This window comes from Xenopus tropicalis, chromosome 6 (genome assembly GCF_000004195.4).
Source record: "Xenopus tropicalis strain Nigerian chromosome 6, UCB_Xtro_10.0, whole genome shotgun sequence".
In the NCBI taxonomy this organism is placed as follows: domain Eukaryota; kingdom Metazoa; phylum Chordata; class Amphibia; order Anura; family Pipidae; genus Xenopus; species Xenopus tropicalis.
This window is the reverse complement of record NC_030682.2, coordinates 46,351,350-46,369,711: the sequence shown is the minus strand read 5'-3', so window position 1 is coordinate 46,369,711 and position 18,362 is coordinate 46,351,350. Positions and strand designations below refer to the sequence as shown.

Sequence of the window (18,362 nt, the reverse complement as noted above, 5' to 3'; positions counted from 1 at the left end):
TTCTCAGCATGATTCTTAATTAGGGATGTACCAAATCCACTATTTTGGTATTCATGCAGTGAAAATTTTTAACTTCCATGTTTATGTGACAAAAAGTCCCATGATTTTATGGACTTGGACTCTGTTCGGACAGAGGCATTGAAATCGAAAAGCTGTTGGAAAAGGCTAAATCCCAAATAGATTTGGTGCATCCATACAAACTGTACTGGGCAGTAATGCAACTCTGGGCCAAGCAATTTGCAAAACAGTAAAAATAAAAACACTTGTTACACATGTGTAAATACTAAAAAAAAGTAAAATCTATTTTAAAAAATTGTGTTATAGTAAAAGAGTGCATATAAATAACTGGGGCAGGTAGAAGACCACTGGCTGGCTCCTCTCCAGCATCTAGAAGGCAGGGGTGCTGCTGGAGGCTAGAGATCATGTAATATTAACAAATGAAAAACAAAAGAACAGATTTATTTTGACAAATCTATACTTATTGCAATTTTATTACTACAAGTATCTACTCATCACTTTACAGGTTGTTATAGTACTATACCAATCTACTGTGGTTATTGTCCCCTAGGTAAATTTACAATAACTGTTACTTCTGACAATTTAATGTCATTATATGCTTTCACAATACCTTAAGCTTTGATTATGTCCTATTGCTACGGTGCCCAGAACACCAGCAAAAACCAGTGTAGTTATGTGGCCTTGACAGTGCATAGAGTATCAAAAACAGGGTTTGCATGTGATTTAAGTGGCAAAAGCACCTTATAGTGCAACAAACAATGCAAACCCAGACATTACCAGGTCAGGTGTAAATGACAGGTCTGCCTTGCTCCAAAAATGCCCTATGCCTTGGCACTCAGTACAAGTATAGGTGAGCTTGTGTGCTCCAATAATTGTGCATAGCAATGCACCTTGTGATTTTAAATGAGCTCTAACATTTTTCAAGCTACATATTGTGTTATTAAACTTTTGCAAAAGGAAAGTATCTTCATGATGCTGCTTTTTTTCATTTATTTATGTTAAAAAGCACAAAGGTTTGTACATTAAAACTGTTAACTCCACAAAACACAACATTTGATTACCAGAAATAGAAGCATCTAATTGCTTCAGATTCCCCATTGTCAACTACTGAAGAACTGCAGAGACAATACTGCTATCACAATAGAAGCTGTTTCCCTAGTGAAGGCCAGTGTACAACATCCCTTGCACCACATTTAGCTACTGCTGGGCAAGAAATGTAAGCACTCTTTTTGGGAGGCCACATATCAGATACCTTCATTCTAGGTATATTAAGGGCTTAACAGTTAGAAATGACTGTTCAGTAGTCATCTACAAATCTATATATCAAGACGACAAATACAGAAATGCTGTCTTGGATTACCCCATATTTCAGTGAAAATTATATCACAATATAGATTACATGATTTGTGACTCGCCTTTTAATTTGCCATCAGCTTTGCACCACCATGCATACTTAACCCTTTACCTGTCAGCAACTGAGAATCAAAGTGCCAGGCAACATAGATTCTACGCTTCCAGGTTCTTTTTTTATTCTGTGGGGAAATAACAGCCTCTGTAGACACAACATAATTAGGTTATATAGTTTATATACAAGGTAAAGTAAAGGTCTAATATGATCTTTATTAATATTTCTGTAGTAATTACACGGGTATACTGCTAAATGTTCAGATGACAGCAGTTTATATTTCAAACAAAACATGGGGAATAAGTGTTTAGTCCTGTGATTATACAAATATAAAGAAGCAGGGAAGGCATTCTACTGCCTTTATCCACTGAACTGATCCCATTCATTACAGCCACTTGAGGAAACTGACCTCTTTTCACAATTGCTGCATGAAAGAATATTGAATAGATGTGCATGTGCAGCCATTGCATCTCTCATTAAAAAAAGCTAAATAAAAACTGTGGTCCCTCTATCTACAGACTGCAGATTCTACAAGCTGTGACAGTGATAAAATGAATTACATTTAAATAATTCTTATTTACATATTTCTATTACTTAATATGCAATGCAAGAAATCTGCCAAATTGTTTGCTTTGATGAGTGAGGTTAAGGTTATATTATCAAACTTGTAGTAGGCATCTGAAACCAAATGCCAATTGGTTGCTAAGGGTAACTGCACTGGTGTAATTTAGCAACAACGTTTGTAACGGTGCACAACAGCTCACTGCTGGTCAAGGTGCCATAAATCATGACCGAATGTTTGCCAAATATTAAAACCATCTTCTGAGCCTAGGAATTCCAATACCTGGTATGCAAACAGATCTGTGCAGATTCCCCAAACCAGGCAGAGTTGCAGCAGTGTCAACAAATTATCCCACCACATTACTTTCTCAGCAAGTTTAATAGAATTTGATGCAATTTCTGAAATGTAACTATACATTTACTTCACTGAGATAGATCTGTATTCAATAATTTAAAAACCTGTAGTGAATAAAGCTCTTGCGTGTGACTGGCTGAATGTATGTGCCGTACCATTCCCAAATGGTAAATTAACAGCCAGCAAGTCTGACATCAATATTTATGAACATATTTGAAGGCATATTAGGAAACTGCATACAAGAATATATCACTATCAAAAAAGTAATTACAAACAGTCAACATGGTTTAATGGAACGCAAATCATGTCAGCTAATCTAATAAGTTTCTAGAATGAAGCAAGGCTTTGCACCATGGTAATGTAATTAATAAAGCTTTTGACACTGCTCCCCACAGGAGATTTCTGCCTAATCTGAACAAATATGGCTTTCTGCAGGTGAATAAATCTATAAATGGACAGACAAACTGCTGAAAAGGCAAAGAGATGTAAATGGAACATTACCAAGCTGAGCTAAGTACCTAATGCTTTGCAAAGAGGTTCAGTAATGGGTCTAGGTTCTTTTTGGTTTACTTATTAATTATCTGGAAGAAGGTTTGGAAATCAAAGCATAAATATTTTCAGATTATGCAAGAAGGTTAAGATGATAAACATAGGTGAATGTATGTTTTCTTTCCGGGTGAATATGTTTTGATTTGTTGAACTAGTATTAATGGGCAATTCAAGGGATTAATATTGCTATTATTTTAATGTTATTTTTCCACACAGTTTCTGACCCAGAGAGGTACAATTATAAAGATGGTGTTTGAAGAAAAGGGGAAAAATTAGTAACACGTGGATATAAGGATTGCTTAGTTAAGGGTTTCTTAACATCTTTTCAGACAACCTAAAAGTTTTGGCTTAGAAGTTATTATTGACTATTGTAGCTGAGCTTACTTAAAGTGGTTAGGACCCACTATACATAGCACATGGATCCAATTTTGGGTCTGGAACAACAGTTTAAAAATCCCTGGCTTAACTGATGCAGAAACATAACCAAAGAATACAGAGTTGAGTACCTAGCAAAGCGTCACCCTAAAGATCACAAAACAATGTAAATGACATACATAGTTAAATAACCCTTCCAAGTGAATCTAGCACACACAAACATATACTGACCTATCTATACACTCAAATACTTAAACCATATATTATACACTGTCAGAATAGAAAAAATGACAAAAAGAAGATTTTGTATCTGTTAAACTTCAAGTATTGGGCAATTTGTCTCTCTACAGAAATACATTAAATGGAAAATAGCTGTCATAGCAGTCTTTGCCAAGGGAAAACTGTTGGGAATCATGGTGGAGGTTATAAACAGGGTTCTCCAGCAGAAGCAGCAGCAGCAAAAGCTAAGGAAATCTTGTCTTACACACTAAAGTGTAAAGCTAAATGAAAAGAGATAAGGGGTCATTTACTGTACATACAGTGGTGCTTGAAAGTTTGTGAACCCTTTAAAGTTTTCTATATTTTTATATGAATGTGACCTAAAACATCTGATTTTAAAACAAGTCTGAGGGGCACATTTACTAATCCTCGAATCCGAATCCCGAATGGGAAAAAAACGGATTGGTAACGAAAATTTTGCGTTTTTTTTAGTCGCTGTTGTTTCGTATTTTGCGTGACTTTTTAGTCGCCGTCACGACTTTATCGGATTTTGCACAATTTTTTTCATCGCTGTCGTGATTTTTTCGTATTGAGCAATTGTAAACGGCGGAAAAACCAACGCAAATTTTTCGCGCCGCTGACGGAAAAGCTGCAGAAAATATACAATAAAGTCGTAACGACAGTAAAAAAGTCGCGCAAAATACGAAACAATTGCGACGGCGCCGAAAAAAAAAGGAAAAAAATACCGATCATTACGAAAAAAAACGCTTTCAGACGTTCGTGGATTAGTACATGTGCCCCTAAATGTAGATGAAGAAAACCAAGTTAAAAAAACATGACAAAAATGATTATATTTTGTCATGTATTTATTGAAAAGAATTATGTTTAAAGAAGAATAAAGTAAATGTTCTGGACTTAATTCAACTGAAATGTTGTGGAAAGACCTAAAGCAAGTGGTTCATGTGAGGAAACCCACCAACATCCCAGAGCTGAAGCTGTTCGAATAGAGGAATGGGCTGATCAACAGTTACCACAAAGGTTTAGTTGCAAACGTTAGCTGAACAAGGGGGTCACACCAATTACTGAGAGCACGGGTCACTTTCTTCATCTACTTTAGGACTTGAAAATCAGATGATTTTAGGTCACACTGAAAAAAATATAGAAAATTTTAAAGGGTTCACAAACTTTCACCTTAGATGTCATTTTGACAACTAAACGCTTTAGCCCAAAATATACCAATGCAAAACATAGCTTAATAGGAGTCTCACCTGTGCACTAATTGCATCAATATCCAAATAAATTTAATTAAGGTCTTCCAACCACTGCATAAACTTTTACATGGTCCAAGACCATGACCTTGCTTACTGTTTATCAAATGAATACAGAAAACAATTCTGACTGGACTAGTTTAAAGGGTATACTTCAAAAAAGAGAAAACAAGGCTGGCACTAAAGAAAACTGGACTAATTAATGAAAAAAGTGGTGCAGTTAAAACATAATTGTTTTATTTAAAGAAAAAATACCTAAATTATGTTTTAACTGCACCACTTATTTGGTTAATTGGTCCATTTTTCTTTAGTGCCAGCCTTGTTTTCTCATTTCTGAGGAATCTTGCTTACGGTTTGCCTGGGAATTCTATGATGAACTTCTCTAGGCAATGAGTTCCATCAACGCCATCATAAAGAATCAACGCCATCATAAAGTTAGTTGGGCCCTCCCCACCACGGGTCCACAGTAATTAGCCCACTGGTCATCTGGGCCCTTGGGAAAGCCTGATGATTTAATTCTTAGACAAGATGTTGTTTGGTGAACAACAAAAGGCTATGCAAAATGGCACACACATCTTGCAGTGAAAAGGGGGATAAAAAGTACTGATATAGTACAGCCTGTCACCCAGGCATAAAGAGCTGTATAATAAAAGCCTTTTTCAAATTAAGCATGAAACCCAAAGACATTTTTTATTAAGACATCCATACCCATTTAAAAGCATTTAAAAATCCCAGCTGTCAATCATATATTACTTGCCCCACCTCTTTGCCTTAGGCATAGAGGTAAGGCAGACAGTTATTTTCACTTTTAATTCGCAACTTTATAGATGTTGCTGCCCTCTTCATATTCCCCCTCTCTCCTTACCATCTCATTTTGTAATCAGTGCATGGACATGGGTAACAGGTCCCCCCATACTGGTACAGAAACAAGATTATGGCAAGATGCAAAGCTTGACTTAATAACAGTGTCCACAAAATGGCACCTGTCTGCTTGCTGCAATTGTAAATTCCAAGGCTGCAGAAAATAAGATTAAAATAATTTATATAGTGTAGGTGAAGTTTATGACAAATAATAAAAAACAATTTGGGACAAATACAATTGAAAACAATTTGGAATTTTTTCTTAGGGTGACAGGTTCCCTTTGAGAAATGGGGGCAATTTCATGACCATGATGCAATGATTGCAATGATCTTTAGTTGATTCCGATTGCTTTGCAGGTATCAAAAACAATGCAATGTCTCCCTTTGTGGCGAACTGTCAGGTTGGCTAATGCCTCAGCATGGATGTTTTCCTCTTTACTGGCCTAGATCAATATAAATAGAATCTATGCAAGGTTTTACTTCATGAACTTGTTTCCTCCTTCATTTGAAGCTATGTGTTATGGTTATTGTTGTTTTTATAGTTTCTTTATTGCACTAATCACAGTTAACTGCTTTAAACTGTACATTTAATCTTTGTTTTCGCCACATGATTTTGTTTCATTTTATACATCTGTTACCCATTGATGTTTTACGAAAACAGCCTTCTAAATTTTATGTAAATGACTACACAAAACAGTACCTATTTATTTTATAATTACTGAGGATAATTTTGAACAAGCTTTAGTCACCATATAGTTTGAACATATGTATAGAAATTTGTTTATTTAAAACTAGCAAGAGGGCTGTCAACACTTCTTACAATGTAAATTAACTATAATATGCCATAGGTGTGAATATATAAGATATATGGTGGCCATACAAATGGTAACCCTGTGCACTATCCAACCTATCAGCCTGCAGGCCAAACAGATGGATGGTATATGAGGACTGGAATCTCATAACTTACAAATCACCAACTCTGCACATTGCTAAAATAAACAACAAACCAGGGTGGTATAAGATGACCATACATGGTATATATTGAACAACAAGAAGTAAAGAGTAACCTGCCACTGAACCATATCCTAGCCAATATAACAGATACATTTTAAAGCAGAATGAAGAAGCACTTCATAATCCATTCTACAGCAACTTTGGTATTTTCAGGAGAGACAATACGGAGCATGACTTCTATGAATTGGTTGTCTAATATTCTGCAGGGCTAATAAAGGCACTAGAAAATGGGCAAGAAATTATTATAATTAAAACCTACCGGTAACATTTTGCTACGCTATACAAATGGGGGTCCCAAAAAGAGAAGGTGGTATTAAGGTTTCTCAATGGGCAAGATTAGGAGTCAGCATAGAGAAAGCGGTACCATTAGCTATTGCACCTGGCAAGTGGCAGGGGCATATAGTATGTATTAAAGGAATACTAGTGTAGTTGAAAATAAAATGTGTTTTAAGAGTTTGTTCAAATTAAATTTGCACTGGAGGAGCAAACTATTCTAAAGTGGGTATGTGCAGTTTCCTATGTGAGGTCTGCAAGGAAACAGGAAAGATATATATTTTTTTGCATAAATTTTTTGCATGTGCATATGGAAAAGTCAGTAGAATGAACAATTATGCATATATCATGTGGGCTTTACTTGTGTTATTGAGTGTGGGGGGAATTTTCAAACAATGGATTTCATACAAAATAATACAGAGATTTTGAAGGAGCCAGGGTGGGCTACAAATAGGAGAAATCCTGTTTTGGGGATTTCCTTGTCCCATTTTCTATGACCTGACTATTTGTTCTCCAGTAGTTGCTGCACTATACCATCTAGCTTCCCCTAACTACAGGCTGCAGGAGACACAGCCCGAAAATAAATGAAGCAACGGATTTTCTTTATTTTTCCTCAGAATGAAACTGTTTCTCTGTAGTGCCCTTGGGAGTTGCCCCTATTTGCACACCCTAAAGTCTCAGGGAAAGGGTGGCTTTTAATAAACTTAACATCCCACACTAAATATCTGTTTTCACTCTTGCCTCATACCTAAGCCCTATCACTACCAATGGGAAACAGACATCTAGGGCAAGGCAGCAGGTCATGGAATTCTAAAGTAATGTCTAATATCCTCATATTTAACAATTGAGAGTACATTATATTAAAATTAAAAATTTCAATGAATGTACAAGTGTACATCACTAAGCACCACTTACAAGGAATATTTTACACACAATGTACAAATATTTCTTTTAGTACCGGGCATTTGTATGGCAAAAACAAGTAGTCACTCACACAACATGGACAGCATTATTTTTTTCAAACTTTGAAAATATACTTCATTTGCATTCAATAATAAAAAAATAGCATTAAAGGGCTGATTTAATTTTAAATTAACTTATGATGCAGGCATTGATATTCAGAGACAATTTGCAATTGATCTTCATTTATTTTTATTTTTTTTGTGGTTTTAAGTTTAGTTTTTTTGTTTAGCAGCTTTCCAGTTTGGTATTTCAGCAGATATCTGCCATACATATTCCAGTCTCTCGTTCAATCCACTGACTGGTTGGCCGGGGACTGATTAGAAAAATAAACAATAAAATATAAGACTAAAAATAAAATTATAGCCTCACAGCAAAATCATTTTTTTTTGGCTATCAGTATCCGTTACCCCCATTTAAAAAGCTGAAAAGAGGCAGAAGAGGAAGGCAAATAATTAAAAAAAAATTCTAAAAAACATATAGATGCCCAATTGCAAAGTTGCTAGGAATAGGACATTCTATAACATAAAAGTTATGGAGGCCATACCCGGGCAGATTTAAGCTGCCGATTTGAATCCTTCAGACCAATTTGCCATCTTATCTGCATGTGTATGGGGACCCCTGGCAGGTCTCCCTGCTAATCCTGTGAATCTTAATGTGTATAATGTGTAATGAGTCTAATAGGGGCACCAAATACTACTTTGTATGACATGTAACAGGGGCACCAAAGACTACTTTGAATTACATTATTGCTAGGATATAATGCAGCCTTAAACACATTATATAAAATAGCTGGGAAACAGAAACAGGTGGAGAGTTCAGGTACCTGGCTGGAACTAGAGGTAGGCAGAAGAGGCACATGCCTAGGGTGCAATGTTGGAGCACTAGGCACATACTTCTCTTGCTGCAGTACCTCAATTCCACCCTACCCTGTTGGGCACTACATTTGGAGAGATGACACTAGACCTCATATGACTACTATATTTCCTAATGTTTGCTTCTACTGTACAGAGAGAAAGTGACCACTATTATCCATGCCAGTAACATTACAGCCATTGTTTACAGGTTTGTTTTTACTGAAGACTTCACCTTTTGTGTTGAGCCAAACATTACATGAAAACAAGGTATTTTGTCACAAACTCCCATACTTCCAGAGAATAAGTATTATCTTTTCCTTTGGCACATGGAATTATTTCATTACGCTTATTCCACTGAAAGCACCTTCTGAGGCCCAGCTTGCTACAGACATTCTTATTAGCTAACACATAGCTTCACGATTTTCTTTGAACACTTGTTTATACACTTTTCCTACAGACTTATAAATAGACATAAGAAGATATAAGATGATATTTTCCTTCTATAAAGGTTTTTTGCCTTTCAATTTTTCCAACAAATACTGCCATGTCAACCACCAAACATTAATGAAATTCAATAATCAGCCGTGATGCAATGTTTGCAACTTTCAGTTATGAAAATCTACATAAATAACGAGAAAATATTTGATTTTCTTTCTCATGTTTTTAGATTAGAGTGCTTCAGGGAGCAATTAATTTACTGTGGAAACATAAATCTGAATCCTATTTAAGGACTGCAACAAAAACACAGTAGGACATTACCAGAAAACCTTAAAAATGACTTTTAGTATGATGTAGCGTTAAACAATATTATTTTGTCTTGCAGCTACCCCAGGCTGGTGCGGTTTTCTCCCAACAGTAGCACCAACCTGGGGTAGCTGTGAGACAGCAGAGCAGTTGTCTTCCATCTGTCTTCATTCTTACATATCCTGGGTCCAGTACATGCACAATAGAGTGAAAATTGCAACTTCTTTAAGTTCAGCTGTGAATGCACTGTGAATGCACTGTGAATGCGCAAGCCACGCGAAGAAGGAAAAGGATCGCTATTTCTCAGCTACGCCGGGCTGGCTCGGTTTTCTCTCTATCAGGAGCACCAGCCAAGCAATTAAGGTAAGAGATTACAATCACTGGGGGGGGGGGGGGGAGGGGGGGGGGGGGGATGCCTAATATTTTGTCACCCCCCAGGGAGTTTACCTTTCCTTGTCCTTTAAATGACAGACTACAAGAATGAGAGAGCAAGTAAATAAAAATACAAGGATAAGTGAAAAGTGTTAAAAAATTGTAATAATGATAAAAATGTATCCTCAGGAATAACTGCTTTTTAAAAGATGGAGTTGGTAAACCAGTCAAACAGATAGTACTATATTAGATTTCAGGCTGGAGAGTAGCAAAATAGAAAAGCAAATAATAGATAAATTACTGATTCTGAAAATCACTGTCTTCATCTTCCCAAAGTTTCTTTTAAGTTGAACTGCCCCTTTAACTGTTTTAAACACAATTTTAAGCAATATATAAATGTAATTTAGTTTTTTTGCTATAAGCAGTGAACAGCTGTAGAAACATTTCTAATTAGACTGCAAATTTTCATATCCTATCTCAGTACACACGTATGGCAGCACTCCATTAAGTAATATACACACTGCACACTTTCAGGACAAAAGCAACATTTCAAGCACTTGTAAGCTCATTATCAAGTTAAGAAATAGACAAATAGTCTATAACATATTTACAGTTAACTTTAAAGGAACAGTTCAGTGTAAAAATGAAACTGGGTAAAATTGACTGCGCAAAACAAAATATATTTTCAATACAGTTAGCCAAAAATATAATTTGGAGAGAACAAATGTCTAACATAATAGCCAGAACACAACTTTCTTCTTTAGCAGCTCTCTAAGCTGTTAGCAGTCAGTAACCAATCAATGACTTGAGGGGGGCCATATGGATATGTTTTATTTTGCACAGTCTATCTATTTTACCCAGTTTCATTTTTAGACTGAACTGTTCTTTTAAACAAGCGCTTCAAGTATAATTTTAGAACTGTAATCTCAGATATTTATAAATGTAAGAATTGCCTAATAATAAGCTCATGTCAAAATAGGGTTTATGTAGAAAAGGTGAATAAAACCTTATAAAATATAAATGTATATTTCTTTAATACAGCAATACCCAATTCCACTGATTGAAAGGAAACCATGTTACTCTGACAAACCATTTTCATTTTCAAACATTCCTTAGATAACAGTGGAATCTAGCTGCTCCCTCACCTTGTGAAGTGATGGATTCTGGAACCTGAATTCCTTGGCTTTTCACAGTGAGTGGTACACAAACTCTTTGAAAAGCAGAGGGATTCAACTGTTTATGCACCATTTCTATATAGGTCCGACTAAATGATCTCATGACTACGAGGTGGGGTGGGGGGGTATATACTCTAAGCTCTGCCCTATGACTTATTTTGTTTTGGTAAAAATTATTGAAATAATTGTTAGGAATGCACCAAATCCAGAATTCAGTTTGGGATTCAGACTAGATTCTGCCTTTTTTGTCTGAATCCATGTGCCGGGCTGAAATGAATCCTTAAAAACATAACTTTTTATCACATAAGCATGGAAGTTGAAAATTTTTCGATTGCACACATATTTTTCTCTTTAACCCTTCCACAGCCTTATTTGCATATGCCCATTAGATTCGGATTTGGTTTGGTGTTTGGCCAAATCTTTCATGAATGATTCAAGGTTCGGTCAAATTCCAAAACAGTGGATTCGGCGCATCACTAATAATTGTTCACCTTTCTACTTTAGTGGTGAAAATTTAAAAATAATCAGAGTTTTCGATAGCATTGTATTTAAAAAAACAAAAAACAAAACAGAAAAACATGGCATTATCTATTATGTAATAACACAGAGAAGATGGCACATGCTTATGATAGCATAAGAAGCAAGTACCTTTTGGCACTAGTAGACAATTTGGCAGCTGTTTTGCTGGATATCTTTCCCTCTTTCTTCTTGGGTTGTACTTTTTCCCGATCTTGCTCATTTTGAACCCCATCCCGCTGGTCTCCATCAGAGCTCCCTCCGCTAGTGCTCGGACTGTCATCCACTCTTTGACCTTCAGTTGACATTTTCTGAATCTATAGTGAAATAAGTAAATATGTAAAACATTTCATAACAATCAATCACCACAGAGCACCCATTATTATCAGTGCAATGTTCTGCATCAGGATTAGTATTTACATACTAAGGTAAGGCCTTACTGATATATCTAAATGTAAGCATGCACTCTATTTCCTTTTTATAGTCATAACTAAGGTATGTTACATCCATTAAGCATCTGTAAAGATAGATCCACATCAATCTGGCTTTTGTATTATGTTTGGATTGTGATTTGTCACAACAGACTGTAGAAATAAGAGTTCAGCCTGTATGCATTTTCACTAGGCCCTCCATTAGTCAGTAGGCATGTTATCTGTAAGTCTGTGTATTGTTTTAAATGCAAAAAAACAGCACCTACTCTTGAAAAATAATGTTGCTTCTGAAACTTTCCTGCTCAACACTAATGCCTGTTGATATGGCCAGTTTGTATGTAAGTCAGGGGGCTCAAACTCAATTTACCTGGGGGCGGCAGGAGGCAAAGTCAGGATGAGGCTGGGCCGCATAAGGGATTTCACAAAAAATTGGCTTTCAAGGGATGATGCAAGGCACGGCGGGCGGGAGCTGCTGATTGTGGAAATGACGTTATGCCATCATAACAGTTATTATGGGAAGATGTTCTGTGTGCACAATTAGCTCCTTAGCAGCTAATTGTGCACACAGAACATCTTCCCATAATAACGGTTATGATGGCATAACGTCATTTCCGCAATCAGCAGCTCCCGCCCGCCGTGCCTTGCATTATCCCTTGAATCGCAATAAAATCGCGATCCATTCATTGCTTTTGAGAAGGCGTTGGTGCGGGCCACAAAATATTGTACCGAGGGCCGCAAATGGCCCGCGGGCCGCGAGTTTGAGACCCCTGATGTAAGTGCAGTAGCACACTAATTAATATTGTAGGAGTACAGCATGCAAACATTTCCAAGTAAGCTTCAAGCAGCTGGTAACTACTAGGTTCTGCCTGTAGTAGTTTTTACCTGGCTTTGAGCCATAAACAAGAATTGGCATTGCTATAAATGTATTAATTGTAGCAAAAGTTTATAAATCCTTTTTTAGACACTGTTTTTTTGATATATAAATGGCTTACTTGTTTTAACCTAACATTTTTTTTTCAACAACGTTGCCTGCCAGCTAGGCAATCCACATTGCTGACAACATTGCCTGTGAGACAAGCAGAAATCTGTAAGTAACTCACACCAAGAATATCTTGCCTGCAGTCAGAGCACCACTCCACTATTTCACTTACCACCCAGTCTGGACCTGGGCATGCACAGTAGAACAACATTTTCTGGTATTACTGCACATGTGCGAGTGTCAATTATCAGGGATGCCTGGGAAAAGGTCAGAGGCATTTCTGGGCATCCAAATAGGTTAAGGGGCTGCACTGCTAGTGCAAAGAGCACTCCTTGCACTAGAAGATCTGCAATTTCGATTTAATAACCAGAATTTTGTTTCTTATAGTTACCAGGAGTGCCTTTTTGCTACCCCTGGTAACTTGTTGGGCGGTGCCGCCTGAAGCAAGTTTCTCACCTTCCTTCATGATAGCAGCATCCCTGGAAAAGGAAAGTAAATTGGTGGATTGGCTTCCCTGGCCCAGTCTGTTTTTTTTTTTACAAGGGAGAGCATAACAATTTGGCACCTAGCCCCCCCCCCCCCATGAAATAATCTTATCCCATGTTAAAGTGGTTGTCCACCTTCAGTTCAACCTTTCATGGTACACCAGAAATAAAGTTTAACAATCCTCTCCCTAATGTTTCAGGCTGGCAACTCAACAGTTCTGGCGCACTATAAACGGTTACAATTTGCTACATTAGGTGATACATTTCTCAGCATGTGTGTGATGTTAGCAACTACTGTATCAAACATCAAATATCAAACAGCTGCCTTTAAAGGGGTAGTTTACCTTTAAATACATTTTTAGTATGGCTTAGACTAATATTCTGAGACAATCTGCAATTGGTCTTTATAGTTTTTCAGTTGGCTTTTTGTTCATCAGCTCTTTAGTTATTTTATTAGCTATCTGGTTGCTAGGATCGTATCTTCCCCAGCAAATAGGCAGTGATTTGAATGAGACTGGAATATAAATAGGAGAGGGGCTAAATTGGTAGATAATTAATTTCAGCGTGTTCTGGCTCCTGTAATAGATAAGAGTGCATTGCTGAAGCAAGACTCAAAATGTAGCAAGGTGTGTCCCCAGTGGTGAAGCACCCAAGAAAAAGATCTGTCTCTCTATCCCTATTTCCAGTAATATAACGTTATTGGACTACTTATCTCATGCCACATGGACATTTTAACATTGTTTTTACATCCCTTAAAGAATATGGAATTAATTATATGGACTCACTGTATGGACATTCATGGCAAAATACGAAAGCTGTGTGAATTATGCAAATTCAGGGGAGGTAGTTACACCCTGAGTGGGCATAACCAGTTGGATAACTAGTCCAGCTTGTCACATCAAATGCTGTATACACTTAGGGGCTGATTTACTAACCCACGTTAAGTTTTAACGCTACGAAAAATGCGCAACTTTTCGCGTAAGTTTTAACGCTACGCAAAATGCGCAACTTTTTACGCAACTTTCGTAATGGATACAAAAAACTCGCGTTTTTACGCAAAAATCGTATTGGATCCGAAAAATTCGTAAAGAATCCGAAAAAATCGCAAAACATACGAAAAAATCGCAAAGTACCGATCATTACGAAAAAAACGCAATCGGACTCCATTCGACCCGTTCGTGGGTAAGTAAATCAGCCCCTTAGAGGCACATTCATTAAAGTACAACAGGTCCGATTACAAAAAATTCGGATTGTAAGTACGAAATCTTCGTATTTAAACAAACTGAATTTTCATGACTCTTGCAATCATCAGAAATGATCGGATTTCATGATTTGGATTTGTACTTTAATGGATGTGTCCCTTAGTGTTTAGTTTACATTTAACAAAGGGTCATTTAGGCTCAGAACATGTAAGTTCTGCTTCCTAGCCTTTATCTTGTTTACCTTTCTAAAACTGGCGATCATTATTACACCCTTGGGGGGGGTCAGTATTTACAAAAGCATGCTTTCGATATATGTATTCTTGGTGCAGATAAGAGTCACATTGTTGTCAGCAGCAAGCTCATTATGTGTGATGTTTTCAAGTGAGCATTTTTGGCCTTAGTGCTGAGGCTGCTAATAAAATGGCCTGTGATCTCACAGATGTGGTTTATAGCCTTTTGCCATCGGGTAATGATACCTTTATTAAAAGTATCTGCTTCAACCTGAAAAGGGAATTTAAGCAAAGTAAAGTAGTTGTTACACCCAGCTGTTTCTTGCACCAAGACTGCACTTAATCAAAGCCTGCTTATGTTGTGCGGTTAAGTAGTCAGGCCTTATTGCAGTATGCCAGGAACAGAACGGTTAATAGGATAAAGGGCTGCAGGTCGACCAAGGGCGCTTAACAACCATACCTAAAAGACTCCTGTTATTTAGCAGAACAGACTAACTGCCTGTCTAACTGTGCTCTAGTCATTTACCCATCCCCCTACATACCCGTGTGCTAGGCTGCCATGGGTCTTGACAGTATTTAAGCTGACCCTAAAACATGTTGTAAGCACTATCAAATTCCACACAAAATCCTGCGGCTGTGATTGCAAGTTCAAGTCCTGGATATCACATAAAAGAAAATATAATTCATAAAAAAGCCAAAGTTATACGTGAAGAATCAGCTATTCAGCTTCTCATGCAGCTTAGCAAACAGCATAAATAGCTATAAAGAGCAAAGAACAACAATGTTTACGAATGAAAATTCCTGAAATGCTTTTATCAAATGGCCTCAAATGAAAAACACATTAAGAGCTGTCACAACAAGAATGCATAGTGCCATTGTGCAGCACAGTATGCAGTGGGGTACACACAGAACATTACTCGTGATCTACTGACAGCTCGTGCCTTACCCCAGCCTACAGAAAAGGAACATTATCTGGTGTATTAAACAAATACATAATGAAGTCCTGTGTATTTTAACAAGACCATGAGCTAATAGCAGGATACCAGCCCCATTATACAATGTACACAATGCAGTGGTTAAAATGTTAATTATGTACAAATATACAGTTGTTGTTCAATAAGCAGAATGTTTCAGGTACACTCATTTGTAGCCTGTCTTGATCATATCTATGCCACTGCATATACACCCCATTGAATGAAATGTTATTACTGTTAACTTAATTTCTTTATACTTTATTTTGTTAGTGCTAACATGTAAACGCAACACTATACAGAGACTGTTCTTTCACCCTGCCCCAGTGACTCGGTTACAGCAAAATACACACTACAAGGCTTGCCACCTGCACTGTATTTTGCCATCCTATCTCGTAAATCACCAGCTAAGATCGGGGCCAGTATTTCAAATTTAACAGCAATGTGTTTGGGAGTAAATTTAAATTTTACATTACTCAGCCCCTGGCCTGTTTATTTACACCCTTAAGAGTATATTTATTAACACTGGAGACAAACATCAGCAGTGATGTTGCCTGTAGCAACCAATCAGATCTTTGCTTTTGTTGTGTAATAAGTCAAATCTGAATAGCAAACTCGCTAACCACACTGTAAAATACCTTTTGTATATTATTTTAGTAATTATATTAAATGTTTGGTGATTTTGGTGCATTTTTATTGCATTTTCAGTTCTGCAGTTGTTTCTCTGTAAAACTTATTTGGCTAAGCTAAAATAGTCAAACTGTAATTCTGACTGCTGATTACACTAGGCGAAAAAAAAAAATTGATTTTAGTGGTTTAATTGTATTTTAGTGATTTCATTGCATACCGCATTGTTCTTTGTTACTTGTTTGTGCACCTGTGTGTAATCTAATGTCAGTAAAAATACAGCTGCTTTGTGACGGCCTCAGAGGTTGTCTAAGACAGTGCTGTCCAACTTCTGCGGTGCCGAGGGCCGGAATTTCTCGCGCATACATGGTGGAGGGCCGCTAATGGAAGCCACTCCCCCCTTTTAAACCACACCCACTTCAAACCACATCCATTTTATCACAATGGTGGTAGTGCAGCAAAAACCCAAATGCTTGGTCCTCACTGCAGGGATATCAACCCTCATTCATATGTGAAAGTATTATATTATGTCATATTAAGACACACCCTAAAATCCATATGACTCTTCCCCTGTGGATAGCACACAACCCCAGTACATAATTACACACCTTAGGGACCATTTACTGGCTATTTCCAACTGCTAACAAACTCCCAGAACAAATCCCTGCCAGGTTCACCTCCCACAGGCAGCATAGGGTAGCACTCTGCCTGCCCTACGCTACCTGTGTGTGCTATACTCTGCCTGCCCCATGATGCCTGTGTCTGCCATATGCTGCCTGTGTGTGCCATACTCTGCTCTAACCTGCCTGTGTGTGCCATACTCTGCCTGCCCTACCCTGCCTGTGTGTGCCATACTCTTCCTGCCATATGCTGCCTGTGTGTTCCATACTCTGCCCTACCTTGCCTGTGTGCCATACTCTACCTGCCATATGCTGCCTGTGTGTGCCATACTCTGCCCTACCCTGCCTGTGTGCCATACTCTGCCCTACCCTGCCTGTGTGTGCCATACTCTTCCTGCCATATGCTGCCTGTGTGTTCCATACTCTGCCCTACCTTGCCTGTGTGCCATACTCTACCTGCCATATGCTGCCTGTGTGTGCCATACTCTGCCCTACCCTGCCTGTGTGCCATACTCTGCCCTACCCTGCCTGTGTGTGCCATACTCTGCCCTACCCTGCCTGTGTGTTCAATACCCTCCCTGTCCTATGCTGCCTGTTTGTGCCATACCCTCCCTGCCCCATGCTGCCTATGTGCCATACTCTGCCTACCCTATGCTGCCTACACACAGGTCTGAGGTGTGAACAGTTGAACAATGTGGGTGATTACAGCCTGAGCCTGAGGTGTGAACAATGCAGGGGGTAAACAATGCATAGATGAAAAGGTGTGAGGGGATTACATGTTTAAACAATACAGAGTGAGTACAGCCTGAATCTGAGGTGAGAGCCATGCGGGGGGGGGGGGGGGGGGGGGGGGGGGGTGGGCAGTTAATCTCAGTACTGATACCATTTAAAGCTTATACAATGGTAAGACATCAAATATTTTGGGAGCAACAATACCATGAAGTCCAAAGAACACACCAGACAGGTCAGGGATAACGTTATTGAGAAATTTAAAGCAGGCTTAGGCTACAAAAAGATTTCCAAAGCCTTGAACATCCCACGGAGCACTGTTCAAGCGATCATTCAGAAATGGAAGGAGTATGGCACAACTGTAAACCTACCAAGACAAGGCCGTCCACCTAAACTCCCAGGCCAAACAAGGAGAGCGCTGATCAGAAATGCAGCCAAGAGGCCCATGGTGACTCTGGGGGAGCTGCAGAGATCTACAGCTCAGGTGGGAGAATCTGTCCATAGGACAACTATTAGTCGTGCACTGCACAAAGTTGGCCTTTATGGAAGAGTGACAAGAAGAAAGC

At 38.2% G+C, this 18,362-nt stretch overlaps 1 protein-coding gene across 1 annotated transcript in view; it reads right to left on the bottom strand.

The window, feature by feature from the left end:
• ube2e2 (ubiquitin conjugating enzyme E2E 2) overlaps positions 1 to 18,362 on the bottom strand; it is a 131,338-nt gene that overhangs the window by 89,622 nt on the left and 23,354 nt on the right. The window contains 1 exon segment of the mRNA NM_001126511.1: positions 11,655 to 11,839. Within this exon segment, the coding sequence (NP_001119983.1) occupies positions 11,655 to 11,830 (176 nt within the window). The 5' untranslated portion in view covers positions 11,831 to 11,839.